This window comes from Psittacula echo (genome assembly GCF_963264785.1).
Source record: "Psittacula echo genome assembly, chromosome: 1".
Classification (NCBI taxonomy): domain Eukaryota; kingdom Metazoa; phylum Chordata; class Aves; order Psittaciformes; family Psittacidae; genus Psittacula; species Psittacula echo.
In genome coordinates, this window is record NC_137735.1 from 48,917,405 (window position 1) to 48,933,692 (window position 16,288).

Here is a 16,288-nt window from a genome sequence, read left to right on the forward strand (position 1 = left end):
GCAGGAAGATCTTCTAAAATCAAGTGTTAGCCCGCTCCCTACTACGGCTGGTCAGATAGGCCACAGCTCAACACGAGATCGAGCAGAAGCATTGACTGACCACCACCTTGCTACTTCACATATTGCCTTTGTGGTATGCTGCACTCTTACCCATGGGGCTGTCAAATATGAAGCTCTTGAGAGGGAACTAGAAGGTCTTAGCTGGCTAGAATGACCCTGGTTGCAACAGAAATGATAATGTATACATTTAGTCCATTTCAAAAGCCTCCAGTCAGTACCTGGGTTTCTTGACAACTATCCTTCCAGTCAGGTAAGACTTCCAACTTCTTTTGAAAGTGCTTGTTTGTTTTCCCAGATTAAAAAGAGCATAAAAAGATCTTAACTAGGACAAACTTCTTTCCAGGGGAGGCAAAAGTTCACTAATGGAAGAAAAAGGGAAAGAGAGGCCTTAAAATCAGCCTTGGGAACTGAAGTGCAAGAGAAATGAGCTGCTCTTTGGCAAAGTCACGGTGAAAAAACACTACTTCTGCAAGGTCACCAAAGAACAGCAAAGGCTGCAGTGAGGCACCGAGAGCTCTACAAGGGCACGACAACCTCAGCTCAAGGTGAACTGAGGGTTTGTACTTACTTCCACTGCTGAGAACAGTCCCTCCTCATTGCAATGTTAATTTCCAACAAAATATGGAAACAACCACCTTGTTAAACTGAATTATTAAATTACCTTATTATAAGACAAGCGCAGACAGGAGCAGTTTCTATGGACAACTGGCCTGCTGAGACCTGTCCCTGTAGCCATACCGCACCAGTCTGATGGGAGGCTACAAGTTGTTGTGACCTCTTCTTCCCCATGCAACTAGCCACATTTGTTCTGATGTTTGTTCACTGTGAGAGGTTACTGCCTTTAACCTGTTTGAGACCTTTCTTCCTCTCTAACACAACCCCAAGATTCTGTGAATGCCTCTCATATTCATATAAATACTCATTAAGAAATCTACTTGAAAGTGCTCATGTTGAAATTTGCCTGCAACTCCTTTGTTTAAAGTTTGTGAGTGGTTTTTCCAAAGTCTGTCTGCAGTAGCATTAGAGTTGCTCAAGTACAGCTCCTGAAATGTGAAATAAGACAACAAAACAAGGCCTCTTACTATCTCAGCAGGAGAGTGTCTGCATGGGTTTTTTCTGCATAAAAAGGAGATTGTTTCTTACATGGTCGTCAGTTACTTTTTCCAGCATGGGATGACTCCTCTAATAAATAAAAGCATTCATTACAGCAGGGATGCACTCAGCAAGCTTCTGTGGACAAACAAACGAGATCAACCTGAAAAAACATCGTTTGGCTGAACACAAGTGTCACTACTAAAATCATCGTACCACATTTTGTTCCCCTCAAGTGCCTCCTTCCCCTTTAGGATGAAACCATGCAGGAAGATTTATGCTGTTACTTGGTGTTGTGAACTAGTCACATTCGTGAGATTTAAGCTACCTGTACACAGCAATGTTACTAGTCAATCCGAGAAGACTAACCCTGGGCCATGCTGAGACCAAGGCCGCCAGGACTGCTGGAGTCATCTCATGCTTTGTAGAGTGAATTCATAACCTGACATGTTAATAAATACCAACTTATTTTAATAAGTTTCTTTACATTTCAAATAAATCAGCAAACATTCATAAAATTCACTTCCAAGTCACCGAATCAGACATTTTTGTGAAAATAGTTACAGCTTAGCTTGACATCAATCCAACTCAGATAAAATAATATCTGGAATAATTCTATAGATTTCTGCAACTTACTGATAAAAAACTACTCAAGCAGTAAACAGAAAACAATTATTATTTAAACCTTATCTAAAAAATATCTTTCTGAAGTTATTCAACAAAAATAAACAACTCTGTACTTAAATGATGTAAAATTACAACAGCTCTTCATTTAGGAAACTTGCAGTATAATAGCTTTTCCTTGTCAGACCTTTTCACTGGTCTGTGAACCTGGTTACAGACCTGTATAAAAGACTAGTGACAAAGTCTATGATACTGCCCCCACCCAAGGGGGGATCTGCTGAGCTAGACTAAATTTTATCATAGGAACGTGCATCACAGTAACTCCAAAGTAGTAAATTACTATGGTTCTTCAGAAACAAGGAGTGTGGTTGCTGTAGTGAAAAGCAAATACATAATTAACAATTTGTACAAACATGGGCTAAAGAATGGCATTTTCAGAGTAAGCCTATCAGAGATCTGGATTTTATCCTTCTAAATAAAAGGATAAAATAGAAAAAAAATATAAATTCTGAAAATACATCAAATGGTACTACAGAAAGGAACTTACGAAGTTTTAAGGTAAAAACCCTGCAAGTAAAAGTATTTACTTTCAGAAAAAAAAGAACACCATTCTAAAGCAGCTGTGGCTGTCCAAATCTGTAATCCTGGAAAGAGAACTCTTTCCACCTCCATATGGAGCAACTGAGACTTGACCAATACGTCTCTCTCTTACATGAATTTGAAATAAAGTTTTCACATTTCCACTGATCCAGTTTAGCAGCCGGAAGAGCAAGGGGAGCTGGGAGGAGTTTTAGCCAAGCAGTGAATGTTATCAACAAAGCTTCATTATGAATTGGTTATTTTGTTTCCTGGATGCAAATCATAGCAAGAATGACTGAATTGTAATATAGGGGTACCAATCTAACTTCTTTTTTTGACTAAGAGCAACCAAAATACATCATTCCACATTGCAGAACAAGCCATTCCAATTCAAAGCTGATCACACTGATGCTGTACTTCATTAACAGCCCATGGAAGCAAAGCAAATTAACAGCATGGCCTGTTTTGAGTATCACCTTATCTGGGGCCTAAGAAAAAAGCAGACGCTGTTAATAATTAGATGTGGCCTTCACTAATAAAATTGTCTTAAAAGGCACAGCTTTATGGTGGCAGAGGCACAGGATGTTACTAAAAATATTTGAGCATGTATTTACCTCTGAACTAGAAGCTTCTTGGTTTGTTTTGCGTAATAACCACACAGCATAAAAATTTGATGACCTGGCATGTTTTGAACCTATTTTTACTTCACTCATGGCTGACAGTGTCCAAAAGTGACATTAAATGAAGCGCAGATATGAGTATAGCAGGAATAGGAGATATGATCCTCAAAGGGAAAATCTGGATCCTTCTCTTTTTAAATACAAGTTAAAAGGAGATTACTACCATGCCGTATTAATGGAATTTTTATTCAACACACAGCTCTTCTATTCAACATGGAAGCAGACAAACATATCCCTCAAAGGAAAACAAAACCAACACCCAGACAACACAGTACTTTTCTACTGCTTTAGAACTGATGAACATTCTCCCATTTCTTCTAGACTTCGTAAAAAACCCCAGAAAGTTACCAGCAGGAGCCCTTAGAAGACTGCCTTATCAGGAAAGGCCAGCCCAACCACTCACTATTTCAGTTCTTCCAGCCATGTCTTATTTGTGTGCAATGAATAATCAGATGCTAGATATCATTAAGAGTAGCGCATAGCGAATACATACTACCCACAGGCTGGGGTGGAACAGCTGTGCACAGGCCAAATCGATCTTTGCATGTGTTTAAATTACATGTTCTTAAAAGCTTAACACATTGCCTAGATCCCGCATGTCAACCTTACTGCTGGGTAAGTTGCAAGCAACAGCAAAAGATCATCAGTATAAGGAAAAAAAAGTGCTGTAACACAGGCTGCAAAGAGCAAAGAGCTTCCACACTCTTTATTTCAACAGAGATGATCAGTTAAGGTGCTTCTGGATTCTGCACTGCAGACAGGTTGCCAGAGGTGTCTGTTCAATAAGCTTTGTAACAGTCCTTCATGGGTATCTGGGAGCAGTTCCTAAGGCAGAACCTCTGTACTGCTAGTTTCTGTAGTGGGGCATCTGTGGAGCAGGGGCTCCCTCTAAGGGGGCCAAGGAGGAGACTGTCATCAGTTGTCCAGCATGCATTCTCTCATTCACCCGCAGTTCACAGCCATCCTGCAGCATCCTTATAGCTATCCTTGCAATGTTTTTAGAGTCATCAAGTCCACTGTGAGGTCTCCCATCGTAATTCATACCCAGATTTTCAAGCATCATTGTTAGCTTGGTCTGGTTCCTAGGAACCTAATGGGAGAAAGTGAACCGCATTCAAGAATTAGGTTCTGTACGAAGTCTTTTTTAATGTAACACAATGCAGCAGAAACATATGCAGATTTTAAGTTTACTTAAGTCACATACTACTTTCATGTTGCCTTTTGACAGATCACTAACAATTTAACTTCAAAGCACCTTGGTGAGACAGACACTCTCATTTTTACAGAGGAGACATAGTCAACAGGGGCTTGTCTAGACTCAGAATGATGTCAAGAGCCTCTCACCATTAACAGCACCAGTCCAAGATGTCCCAACACTGGCAACAGTGGAAGCCATGGTCTAGCTAGCTTTAACTAGTCTTATATGAAAGGAATTACCACCCAAAGTGGCATTGCAGAGGGTATCAGATTTTGGTTTTCAAGCTTCTGGATGCCTCCAAACACCAAAAGACCTGATCAAGAATACCTAAAGCAACCCATATTTACAGGGATGACAAACAGCATGAACAGACAAGGAAGCTTAACTGACTTACCCGTGGCAAAGTGCTACACCAGCAAAACACCCAAGTGTTTCTTCTGATTAACTGCTATACATTTGTTCTTCGGAAGGGTCACAGGAAAACATAAAGGTAACTTTAAAGGAAAACTTCAGTTTGCTCTTGGAGTGGTTGGGGTGGGAGAACGTGGGACATGACAAGTTCCAGGATATTGCACCATACTGCTGGATGTAATAGCTAGGTGGAATGGTGACTACACAGTTGCCAAAACCTGGCAATGTGCAACTCCAAAAACAACACCCACAAACTGGGCAGGGGAGACATGCTGCACGTTGTGAGATATTCCACAGGAGAGTTATAATACATTCCTTGTCCTTAATTTTATCTATTACTATTACTTAACAACAGATTCGACAGCAGCACAGAATAGCTAAACAGAAGCACTGAACAACTATAAATGCTTAAATAATTTGCTTGTTAAAAAAAAAAAATCTCACAAAATAAAAAGAAGCTGATTCCTTCTAAGTTACAATCTTTCATTGCTCTTCATTGAGCACCCTTACTGCTCAATGCAAAAAGAGAAAGGTCTGTCTAGGTTAAAGCTGATAGGACTAACAAGACTGCTGTGTTCCAGCATGTTTCCAACAGAAATGCTTATGCAGGGAAGGCACAATAATAGAAGGAGACATGGAATAACCCTGTAATATTTGCCCAGCACAAAGTAAAGCTCTTCTCCTGTTAAATGTTAACCTCTTTTTTTCTAAAGGTTACATTAAGTATGGAAAAGCCCTTCAACAGAAGGCTGTAAGCTAGGCTGAAATCATGTTCAAACAAATGGTTTAGTGTGGACTGACTAGGAATTTGCTAGAAACTCCAATAACCCCTTTTATGGTAGCCTGACAGTGAAAGAAAGCAGTAATAAGGCTCAGCACTGAACTTGGTGCTACTTTTCTCTTGGCAATTTGATTCCACATTAGGTATGTCCTAATCTTTCTCTCCCATGTCTCCCATTACACTGTCAAAAGCACAGATATCTGAGGGTAGTGGTGCAAGTTAATTTTATAGTATATTACATGAAAACAAGAAAAAATAATTGAAAAAATCAAAATAGAGTCTTTTTAGGTCAACTACTTCAAGTCAAACTTGATCAAAGAGCACTGGTATGTCATCTTTAGACAATCCTTCGTGGAGCATCTGATTCTTGAAAACAAGATTACAATCAAAATGCAGTAAATTATATGATCTTCAATTAGGAAAGTGAGATTTAGGCATGAAGCAGAATTAAAAATCAGGCCTCAGGCAGCTTGCTTAAGTACAGTAATTTGATAGTACACAAGTAAAGATGACAAGCACAACAGGACATTCCAGACTTTTAAACCAAATCTTTCTGTAAGAGAAAACAACAATTTGTACAAACCTTATAGAAGTTCCCATATGATTTGCGAATATTGATCCACCTTTTGGCAAAAGAAGGGTATTTGATACGGCTAATACAGCACTGTGTGTTCAGAAATTTACTCATATCCCATGATCTTAAAAAGTCAAAAAAGAAAAACATTAGTAATACACGTAATTCAGATGCTCTGCTTTCTACATATTGCGCAGCTGTAGCACAAAAAGCTGCCTTTTCTTTGGTGACTAATAGAAGGAAAACAGTTTAGGAAAAGCTCTTCTCCTACACTTATGGTAAAGGATTTTTTAATTTGAATTTGTTACTCATGGGGAGAACAAATAATGACATGAGCAAGGTTTTCACGAGTATGGTTTCAGGTCCAGCATGATTAAAACAAAAACCAGCATGCCAACCTCTCCACCTATAACGTCTACTCCAAAAACTGCCAATAAACGAGATGCTTATGCAGCCCTTGGGGAAGCAAGTGACACCTTAAATTTCCTAATTTTCCTAATTAAATGGGAATGCATGCATCTCTCTGCTTCACATAGATTACTGAAACAAGACTGCACTTAGTTGTAGGAAAAACCAGACCTTTATGGAAAGAAGATGAAACTACAACTCTGTGCACTTCTAGCCTGCACTCCAGCAAGTTTCTAGGCTTCAAGCTAAGATAAAGCCCTTTTTCCCCTCTCTTCCAGCTATCTGTGCAATCTCACCCATATGGCAGAGGTTTCACTGCACCTAAATTCCTTGAGGAATTTCACAGAGAGGATTCCTCTGGAGGGGAATTCCAGACACACTTAGGCCCAGTAATATAACCAGTCTTGCACCAGTTCTGCTTTAGCATTTTGTAATTTACTGTTGCTTCCAAAGACAGAAACCTAATAATAGGTAAAAAATTAGCCAAATAGCAGTATTTACCACAGTTCCTTATATTACTTAAAGTTGGAATGACATTATTTTAATTCCTTATTTTTAAGGTGTACACGGATCTAAACTGTACACCTCCAATCTTGTGTGACAGCTTCTACATGCCTTCACTGTTCACACTGGACACAATTGCATTTCATTGATACGTGTTCTTCAGCTGAAAAGACCTGTGATTTGTAGTCATTGTCCAAATCTTTAGGAAGTTTAAGAAAAAAAGTGTCACAGCAAAAAAACCAATTTCCCAGTCACTAAGATGGGTTAGTTAAAAAAGCTTCTGTTATGTATCCATTCATCTCCTATGATACATTATTTTTCACACCACTGTTTATCTGTGTTTTACTTGACAGAAGCGTTAGGAAGTCATACTAAGATCCCCCCACGCTCTTTTTTCATAAACTCCCGTTTTGTTTTGGTATTCATCTCCCTCTGTATCAATATTGTCACTGTAGCAGAGCAGCAGAGAACTGCCTTTTTAATCCAGCACAGCGGAAGACAAACGACAGGCACAGCAACATGAAAGTGCACCATTCACCTCAACACAGGTGTCCAGGTTTCAGCTGGGATAGAGTTATTTTCTTTCCTAGTAGCTGGTGCAGTGTTTTGGATTTAGTCTGGGAATAATGCTGATAACACACTGATGTTTTAGTTTTTGCTCAGTAGCACTTACCCTGATCAAGGACTTTTCAGTCTCTCATGCTCTGCCCATGAGAACAGGCACAAGAAGCCAGGGGGGAGCAGAGACAGGATCCCTGACCCAAACTACCCAAAGGGATATCCCATACCACAGCACATCATGCCCAGTATATAATCTGGGGGGAGCTGGCCATAAAGGATCGATTGCTGCTTAGGAATGGGCTGGGTATTGGTCAGCGGGTGCTGAGCAATTGTACTGTGCATCACTGCTGTTTGTCAGGTTGAGGGGCTTTTGTTTGTTTGTTTGAGTTCCCCCCTCCACCTTTTAGTTCTATATCTCTCTCCTTGTTATTTCCCTTTTCATCATCATAATTATTACTAGTAGTACTATTATATTTATTGTAATTATTAAACTGTTCTTATCTCAACCCACAGGTTTTACTGTTTTTCCCCAATTCTCCTTCCCATCCCACTTGGTGTAAGGAGTGAACAAGTGGCTGCATGATACTTGGTTGCCAGCTGGGGTTAAACCACAACCATGGCTGATATTAAAAACTCCCTGTTCTACCTGAATACCTCATTCCAAAAGGAGGAGGAAAGCAGGCACATTAACAGAATAGTAATGTTTCACAGCTAAAAAGCAAGCACTACATACAGAAAAATTCCCTGGCCAGTAGTACATAAGGCTCAACAGTACCTTTCATCATGTTACACAGCTAAGGTCACAAGAACAATACTGCACCACAGATATATCTAGATCTCAAGATCTGTTCACTCTGCAGTCATTAGGGAACTTGATTTTCCACACAGACCTTGCAAGAGAGCAAGTTCAGATGGCAGTTAAAGGACTAGTCAATCCCTCACATACAAAGCTTGTCAGAGGTGGGACTCACCAAGAGCCACACAGAGACGTTTCTGTGCTAGCCATTTCTCCTTGTTTTATAAACAGCATAATCATTATTGCTTTCTAGTGAAATACGCAGGATGTATTAACAACAGCACTGACAAACCTAGGATATAACACAACCACCACACATCTCTGAAACCTCAGATTCAGGAGAGCACAGGAGATGCTTAGAACTGAAACTGCACAATGTTATTTGCAGGTATTATGTGCTATACGAAAGCTAGATGTAAACAGAGAATCAAAATAAAAGAGGATAAAAAGTCTATTCAGTATCATTTAGTTGCATGAAGAGAGTTGGGAAAGAAACAGTGCCATCTAATGGATTTAAGCTTCATTTCAAATTGTTTAGTTTATCTTGTCTGATTTTCCCAAAAGCTAAAACTGTAATAAAATGGCAAAATGGCAGTGTCATGATCCACATTTAACAATGCTCTCACAAACATTAGGCATTGTTTCGCAGGTTTAAGTTGTGCTGAAGGTTGCATAAGGACATACCCGTCTGTCAACATGGAATAGCTATACTTTGTTCCCAGTTCTCGCTGTCTCATCCACTCTATGACATTCTGCAGAACTTGAGTAAATGTCTCAGCTTTATCAACAACGTCCTAAGAGAACAAAGAAAACCAACCATCAGTGAGGAACATTTTAAAATAAAAAAACCCAAACCAAACCAGCAGGAAGTGTAAGAACTCTATTGGCATACAGGCACTCACTAAATCACTCACTCACTCACTGGGCTTCACAGGAATCTTTAGAAACAGGTTACACACCGAGATAAGCAGACAATTGGGCAGATTTTTCTGAACTTAAAAACAGGCACCACAAAGGCAGTAAAAGAGCCAACCTCCAAATAGCATCTATGAAGGTAACAAGGTTAGTCAGCTGTTGAACTTGGATTAAAGCCTCTGAGCCTGTTTCCCAGACTCCTTCCTGCTCAGTCACTTGATCACAAGCCACTGCAAGACTCTAAACCCTTTAGAATAAAAATCTTAGAAAAGGAACCGATGCAGTTCAAAATGCGGTTTCCTCTGCTAAAGACTAATTTGCTGCACATGGATTACAAAGTAAATGCTTTGCCCTACAGCCCTTTACAAACAACTAAATGACCAACTTAGGGAAATCAATTCTGTGGTAATTGGGAGAAAGGGGGAAAATGAGGATTAAGAGAATAACCCTTACAGAAAAATGACCATGAAAGATCACCAGTCTGAAAACATCGACACCACATCTTTTTTTTTCCTATTTTTTCCCCCCGAAAAAACAAAAATGCAAGGTACCTGGGTGATTCCTGTCAGGCTGATGCAGAAGTCTGAAAGCTTGGGATTAATCTCTGGCTTCACGTATTGCTGAAAGGTGTCCTCCTGTAATAAGAGAATCACTCAGCAACAGGACACTACACAGCCTGCAAGGCAACTTATTGGGCTTGACTGTAGCCAAAAGGCAATAGCAACTACTTGCATCCTGCTGGAGGCAAAAAGGTGTGTGCACCTCCAAAGCCAACATGAGCCTCCTGACTGACCATCCCATTCCCAATGGGACAGATAGGTGGCTCTCCAACCGGAACATGTCCTTCCTCTCAGCTAGGAGACACCAAAAAACAGGAATGTGGGTAAGAGGGGAGAAGGACAGACTGTAATAAAGGGGAAGACTGTGGAAAATGAAAGCATGAGTAAGGACAAGAGAAGTGAGAGGCATGACAAAAGCCTGAAACTCTTTAGGTGGTATCTCTAAAGGCTCAACTGTAATTCAAGGAAGGCAACTGGCCACACATGTCAGAGGCTGCATACAAGTCACACTCCTCTGGATGCCAGCCAGCCAGAGACAAACACAATGACCTCACTCTGGGAGACTGAGAAGTGCAAGAGTGACGACTATATTCAAGTTTCATAGGAAGAAGAAAGCCCCAGACCCCTGTTGCTATACAAAACCTTTCGGACAGAGCGAAAAAACCCACTGTGTTTCCTACTACTCTAAAGGTAATAAACCAATCTTGGTAATGTTCACAATGCTCTTTCTGCAGTTAGTCATACATGCAGCTATACTCTAATGCAGCACCACAGTGATTACTAGAAATCCTCCTCCTCTCAAGAAGTTCTTGATAAATGAACCGTTAGGCAGAGGTGGGTGCACTTCTTCCGTTTCAGAGTCACAGTTTCAGCTAGACAGCAAGTTGTTTTTTTTAAAAGACGGCTGCATTGGAACAGAGCACCCAAGGCTGCCAAATGCCTACTAAGTATGTTTAAAATCAGGTTACACAGCCGTCATTTTGGTGGGTACACTGTGGATATAGTCTAGCCTGACAAGAAGGAATGTTCACTCAATCACCTTTCTAGGCCTCTGCATTAGTCTCTTCTAGATTGCCTCACACAGGACCACTGAATTTGCCAATTCTCATTTATGGTGAATCCCTTCAGTCCTAGAAATAGCTTTGTGGATCTGAAGGCAAGGAAAGGAGTGGGGGGGGGACAGGATGACTGGGAAACTGAAAGCCCCTCATATCAATAGAGGGAGTCAACAGCATGATCTATTCCAGATGCTTTCGGAACAGAAAGAAAGTTCTATGTGTATGTCAGGAAGCACAGAGGATAAGTCTTTATGGAAGAAAAAAAAAATCAGTAATCAGATCACTTACTATTTCCAAGGTATGTGTGTTTAGTAAGACAATAGGAAACTCAATTATTTCATGTACAAATTCAGGTGGGTTTCCTTCTTCACATGTTGCTTCAAAGTCAACAACACAGATGTAGTCATAGCAGCTGTCTCTATTAATGGGTTCCTTCTGCATCAGCTTCTGTTTCTTGTAATAGTTTTTCAGTCTCTTTTTCAGCACATCTTTTACTCCTCTAAAGAGATAAGGAAAGTGACAAAGATCACACTCACATGTGATTGAGTATTCCATCATTGTAGAACTAAAGCTCTGTTCAACCTTTGAAAGTTTATCATTTATGAACCTAATTTTGAGCATGATCATTTGCAAAGTCTGAGTTCAATTTTACCATCCATTATCTGCTGCAATGCAGAGGCTGCAATATCACCCACCCCATCCCCAAATAACACAGCAGCCAAAGCTTTTGCAAAGCCCAAGTCTTTGCAGATTGCTCCTAGACGACCTCTGGACATGGAAGCACAATACTGCTTCATCCATATTTCCCTGTGCCCTCTGCCTGAAGCAACTGATGCCTGAGATATTTCTGCATCAGTGGCACAGATAATGCAAAATCCAGCTAAAACATCCACATTTTAAATTCATCTCAATTTAAATTTAAAACTAAGCTTGAGTAACTCAATTCAAATAAAGTACTTGAGATTTCAGCTGTCAGAAAAACTTCCTGGTTGGGATCCTGCTTTTCAGGAGGTTTGTGGACAACACATGAATTCACAGTAGCAAGTTATTAAAGTTACTTACTGCATCTTTTTAATATAAACATTATAACATGCGAGCGCAGGTGCCAGAACTGCCATGTACCAAACCAGAGCTGAATAAACAAGGATAACTTACTCTTCCAAGGAAGTTATTTTTAAAGTTACACATTGCAAATGAAATCACAGAAGCTGTAATAGCTACTTGTAGCAAGTGGTATTATCAGAAAAGCAGCCCACTTATCCACAAGGAAAAAAGTGGAATCAGACTACTAAAGCTGCATTTGAGAACATCAGCTGCTTCTGCAAACACAGATAAGTCTTTTCCACTCTGGTTTATTAATCTAGTTTAACTCAATGGCCATCAGTTCATTCAAACTTGAGATGGTACAGAAGGTGATGGAGGGGAAAAATACCTTTTTCTTCATCAAACTTATAAATGAAGTTGAAAGAGGAGATGATCTGCCATCAAAATAACTCCAAGGAAAAGGATTGGTGTGTGGCAATCTGCTCAGTTCAGTACATTTGAGGTGACGCACTATTGTTTACGTGTAGACATATTCTGACCAACAGAACTGGATTTATTGACAAGGTAAGTCTAGCTTAGCTAAAAGAAAAGTTTAAAGCTTTCTGCACTTACAACTGAATAAAAACAAACAGAAAATTAATAAGTGAGGAGGAAACCACAAACACATCCTTAACTATTTGAATTCTGCTTTCTGTCTTTAAATCAGGGTAACTGCTGAACAGCTGTACAAATGTAACCTGGTTTACAAAAAATCTATCAGATAATGATAATTTTTTTCCTCCTGAGGAGTTAAATCCATTTAACCAAAGGAGGAATTAAAAAACCTCTGCATCAGAACATCTGCAGACAGACTGCACTTCCCACTCACACAAGTCTTCAAAGGAACCTCTGTTCCTTCCTCCCCTCCCAACATCCTCTCCCCTACACTCGTCTTCTCTAGAAAGCCAGACTTCTCCTTTTTACTCTCACCTTTCATATTCCCTCTTCCTCTAGAGCACTAGCTTCTCACTTTGCCAACTCCCCACCACCACTACTACCTCCTCATTCCTGCTGCAAATAGACACAATACACTTTGTTTTTCCCAGCTGACCTTCTTCTCAGCATCCCAAATTTGCTTTGCCACAGCAATATCAAAGGGTGTTGCAGGTCATTTCCAACAGAGCAAGAACCACTCTATATTCCCAGCCCTTTCTTCCTCCTCAGTGAGCACACATCCAGTTAATAACCTATTCACCTATTCTCATTATTCTACCTCATTTATTCAGATTAGCAAATCCTCCATCTAAAGGTACCTGTCCTCTGCATCGATTAAATTCCAAGCCCTATTACCACAGTGGTTCCAGCCTGTATCAGATCTGTATTGTGTACAGTAAATAAAACCATGTATGTCCTGAAGCGAGTTTCTATACCCTGAAGGTCTGCACCACCACCTGAGAACCCTTGCAGTTCTACTTGACCAAACACGTGTTGAGAAGTACCCTACAGTTACATATTGTTCCACTTTGTGTTAGCAGTTGAGGCAGCACACATTGCTGGTAACACATGAAGCAGCATCACATGCAAGAATCCAGCAACAAAGGCTGCACCAAGACTACACACAAACCAGCTGGTGTTTGGTGAAGTGTCTGCTTTTTGCTTTATGGTGTACTTCTAAACTTCAAAATAATCATTCCCTGTGTCTTTGCTGCTCTCAAAGATAAACCAAAAGGTTTACAAATTGGCCTAACCTGGTTTCAAGCTTGAACTCTGCAAGTTTACTTCTGAGCTCCTCTCTGGTCATTCTGTTGATATAACCGTTGGTCATTGCAATTTCTTTGTAAACTGGATCACTGAAGTCATTTGGACTGGCAGTTGACTTTTTCCCATTAGTTTCTTGGTCATTGATCCTACAATGCTGCCTACCCTAGAAGAAAGAGAAACGTGAAGGTCATTTAAGGTGAAACAAAGAGGCTAGACCATTAAGACTTACACATGATCTTGGCACCAAACCTTAGTGAAGCATCACGCTGCTTCACACTACAGGTGAACTAGCTTATAGACAGGGAAGGAAATCAGTACTGAAGCCTAAAAATCGACCGACAGAATAAGGGGACATTATATAAGGGGATATGCACATAATGCATGTGTCTGAAGTCACACCTATCAGCAGCTCTGAGAGACAAACGTCTGAATGGGTGCCCTAATTTCAACAGAGAAAGTTAGTTCCCTTCAATGAGCCGGCAAAACCTTAACCAGCATCAAGAGATTCCTCTCGGCACCTCAACTACTCAGAATCACAGGATGTTTTGGGTTGGAAAGGACCTTATGATGATCCAGTTCCACCCCCCCTGTTATGGGCAGGGACACCTCACACTAGACCAGGTTGCTGAAGGCCCTGTCCGCCCCGCTACTGACTCTGCACCGATTGAGACACACGGGCAGATGGCCAATATGTGCAATATAAATAAAAGAGTAAATTAAGATGACAAACTACAGGCACTTCTACTCCAAACGACTATTCGCGCGCTTTGTGGGACAAGCACATAACCGGGGCCGGCCTCCCCGGGTCCGCTGCCGCCGCCGAGGCCTCCCCAGGCTCGGGCGCAGGCGGAAGGGCCCGCGGCAACGGAGGCACCCTCTTGGTACCCGGGCGGGCCCTGCCAGGCCCCGTCGGAACCGCGGAGCACAGGAGCTCGGGCAGTGGCAGGCACCCCCGTCGCCATGGGAAGGCCGCGGGGCGGCCCCGGCGCATGCGCGGGGGCAGCAGCGGGCCGGGGGCGCGGGAGCGGGCGCATGCCCGGCTCCAGCGGGGTCAGCCACCGCCTCCCGCCGCCACAGCGCACTCACCGGCGGGCGGGCGGCCGCGGCGGGCGGCGCCGATGCCTCATTCGGGGCGGCCTGCGGGCGGTTCTCCTTCTGCTCCTCCATGGCGGCGGCTGCGGGCAGGGCGCCCGTCGGGGGGCGGGGAGAGCGCGGGGCCCGCCCCTGGGCTGTGGGACGGCCCTGCTGCCGCCGGCGCCACCTCCTCCTCCGTAGTGGGACCGGAACAGCGGCTCAGTCTCACAGTATCACAGTATCACAGTATGTTAGAGATTGGAAGGGACCTCAAAAGATCATCTAGTCCAATCCCCCTGCCAGAGCAGGAACACCTAGATAAGGTTACACAGGAATGTGTCCAGGCGGGTTTTGAATGTCTCCAGAGAAGGAGACTCCACAACCCCCCTGGGCAGCCTTACCGCCTTGGGATAGAAACTGCTTCACCGCCTCAGCCCCGAGCGCCGCGCCTCCGCAGCACCTCTGGTGCCGTGCTCCTGCCATACCCTCCCGAGCTTTGGCGGAGTAGCCTCCTGGGTTTGGGGTCACAGCAGCTCTCTGGAAGCTCTGGCTGTGTTGCGGCAAAGATGCACTGGACAGACGCCTTATTTATGCTTCCACGTCCCCCTCCTTGTGAAAGAGACTTTACACAGGGCATCCCAAATGTGGATCCGGGACACCAATGGGGTCTGGGAGGCCAGGACACGGCCACCAGGGCGATTCAGCTGGCCCCATCCCCTTCCTGCTCTGTGAAACTGCCTCGCATGCTCTTCCCCATAGCCCTTAACCTTGCAGCCAGCAAGCAGGTAGGGTAGATGGCACAGGGGCCTTCTCAGCCAGGAAGCGAAGGCAAAAGGGAGACACCTCTCTGTCGTGCATCAAGCTTCTTGCTGGTGCTTCCCACAGCCCAGGCACACACAGATTCCCCTTCAGTCCATGTGGTCACCCCAACACCTCCGCTTATGCCAGCCCCTAAATATCCAAGCATCTCCTCCTTGCCCTGCTGTGGCTGGGGCTCAGACACCCACCCTCAGTGTCACCTCCTGTATCATTCTGATACATTCTGATCTTGTGAGTCATTTGCTAACAGTGCTCCTAACAAATTTTCCTAACGGATTTGGAAAACCCCAGATGCACAAGGAGGTGCAGACCCTTCCAGAGGCAGGGCCCAAGGAGGCACTGGAAAAGCAAACCCGAATCAAAGAGCCAGACCTCCCCTTGAGATTGAGATCACTTTTATTCTCAGTCATTTTGGCGAGGATGTGTGGGCAAGTGTGGGTGTGGTGCGTGTGCTTCTGGGCATGCATGTACGTGTGCGCAGAGTCCTGCCCAGTGATGTCGAGTATATGAATACCTGCAATTACAGTCCGTGAACTGAGCCATGAAGCGCATGATGAGTGCTACACGGAGGCCCACTTGTGGCTTGCCTCTTCTTGTGCTTACTGCAGTGCAGCATCCCCACCTCCCCGCGCTGCCGTTCCAAGGATGCCAGCCCAAGATCCCATCCAAAGGGCGTGTGAGGAGCTGAACTCTGGGATCTGGCCCTGCAGGAGGGAGCTCGTGGGTTTTCACCTCACTTAGTGAGCTCCTAAACACCATTTGCAGTTCCCTTTAACACAACTGTATCCGACTCCTCAGAGTAAGGAGCCA

The 16,288-nt window shown here is 42.9% G+C and overlaps 1 protein-coding gene across 3 annotated transcripts; it reads right to left on the minus strand.

The window, feature by feature from the left end:
• Positions 1-1,774: 1,774 nt before the first annotated feature.
• Positions 1,775-14,778, minus strand: ERI1 (exoribonuclease 1). Of its 3 annotated transcripts, none has more exons than XM_080612728.1 (7): positions 14,672-14,778; positions 13,573-13,748; positions 11,090-11,300; positions 9,735-9,818; positions 8,953-9,062; positions 6,009-6,123; positions 1,775-4,125 (listed from the first exon to the last, which is right to left on the minus strand). In XM_080612728.1, the coding sequence occupies exons 1-7, from the start codon at positions 14,750-14,752 to the stop codon at positions 3,883-3,885; spliced, it is 1,020 nt and encodes a 339-aa protein (XP_080468854.1). In that variant the 5' UTR covers positions 14,753-14,778; the 3' UTR covers positions 1,775-3,882. The 3 variants fall into 3 exon arrangements, with proteins under 3 accessions (XP_080468854.1, XP_080468855.1, XP_080468856.1); XM_080612729.1 differs by having other exon boundaries at positions 13,573-13,743; positions 14,672-14,757; XM_080612730.1 differs by lacking the exon at positions 13,573-13,748 and having other exon boundaries at positions 14,672-14,772.
• Between the last annotated feature and the right edge of the window lie 1,510 nt (positions 14,779-16,288).

What these genes read in the sequence shown, in the direction of transcription:
- ERI1 (XM_080612728.1), bottom strand. Translation starts at nt 14,752, where the DNA reads ATGGAGGAGCAGAAGGAGAACCGCCCGCAGGCCGCCCCGAATGAGGCA. An exon ending in CCGCGGCCGCCCGCCCGCCG is followed by an intron (nt 13,749 to 14,671) that starts GTGAGTGCGCTG and finishes TCTTTCTTCTAG; the next exon opens with GGTAGGCAGCATTGTAGGAT. An exon ending in TATTCCATGTTGACAGACGG is followed by an intron (nt 6,124 to 8,952) that starts GTATGTCCTTAT and finishes TGACTTTTTAAG; the next exon opens with ATCATGGGATATGAGTAAAT.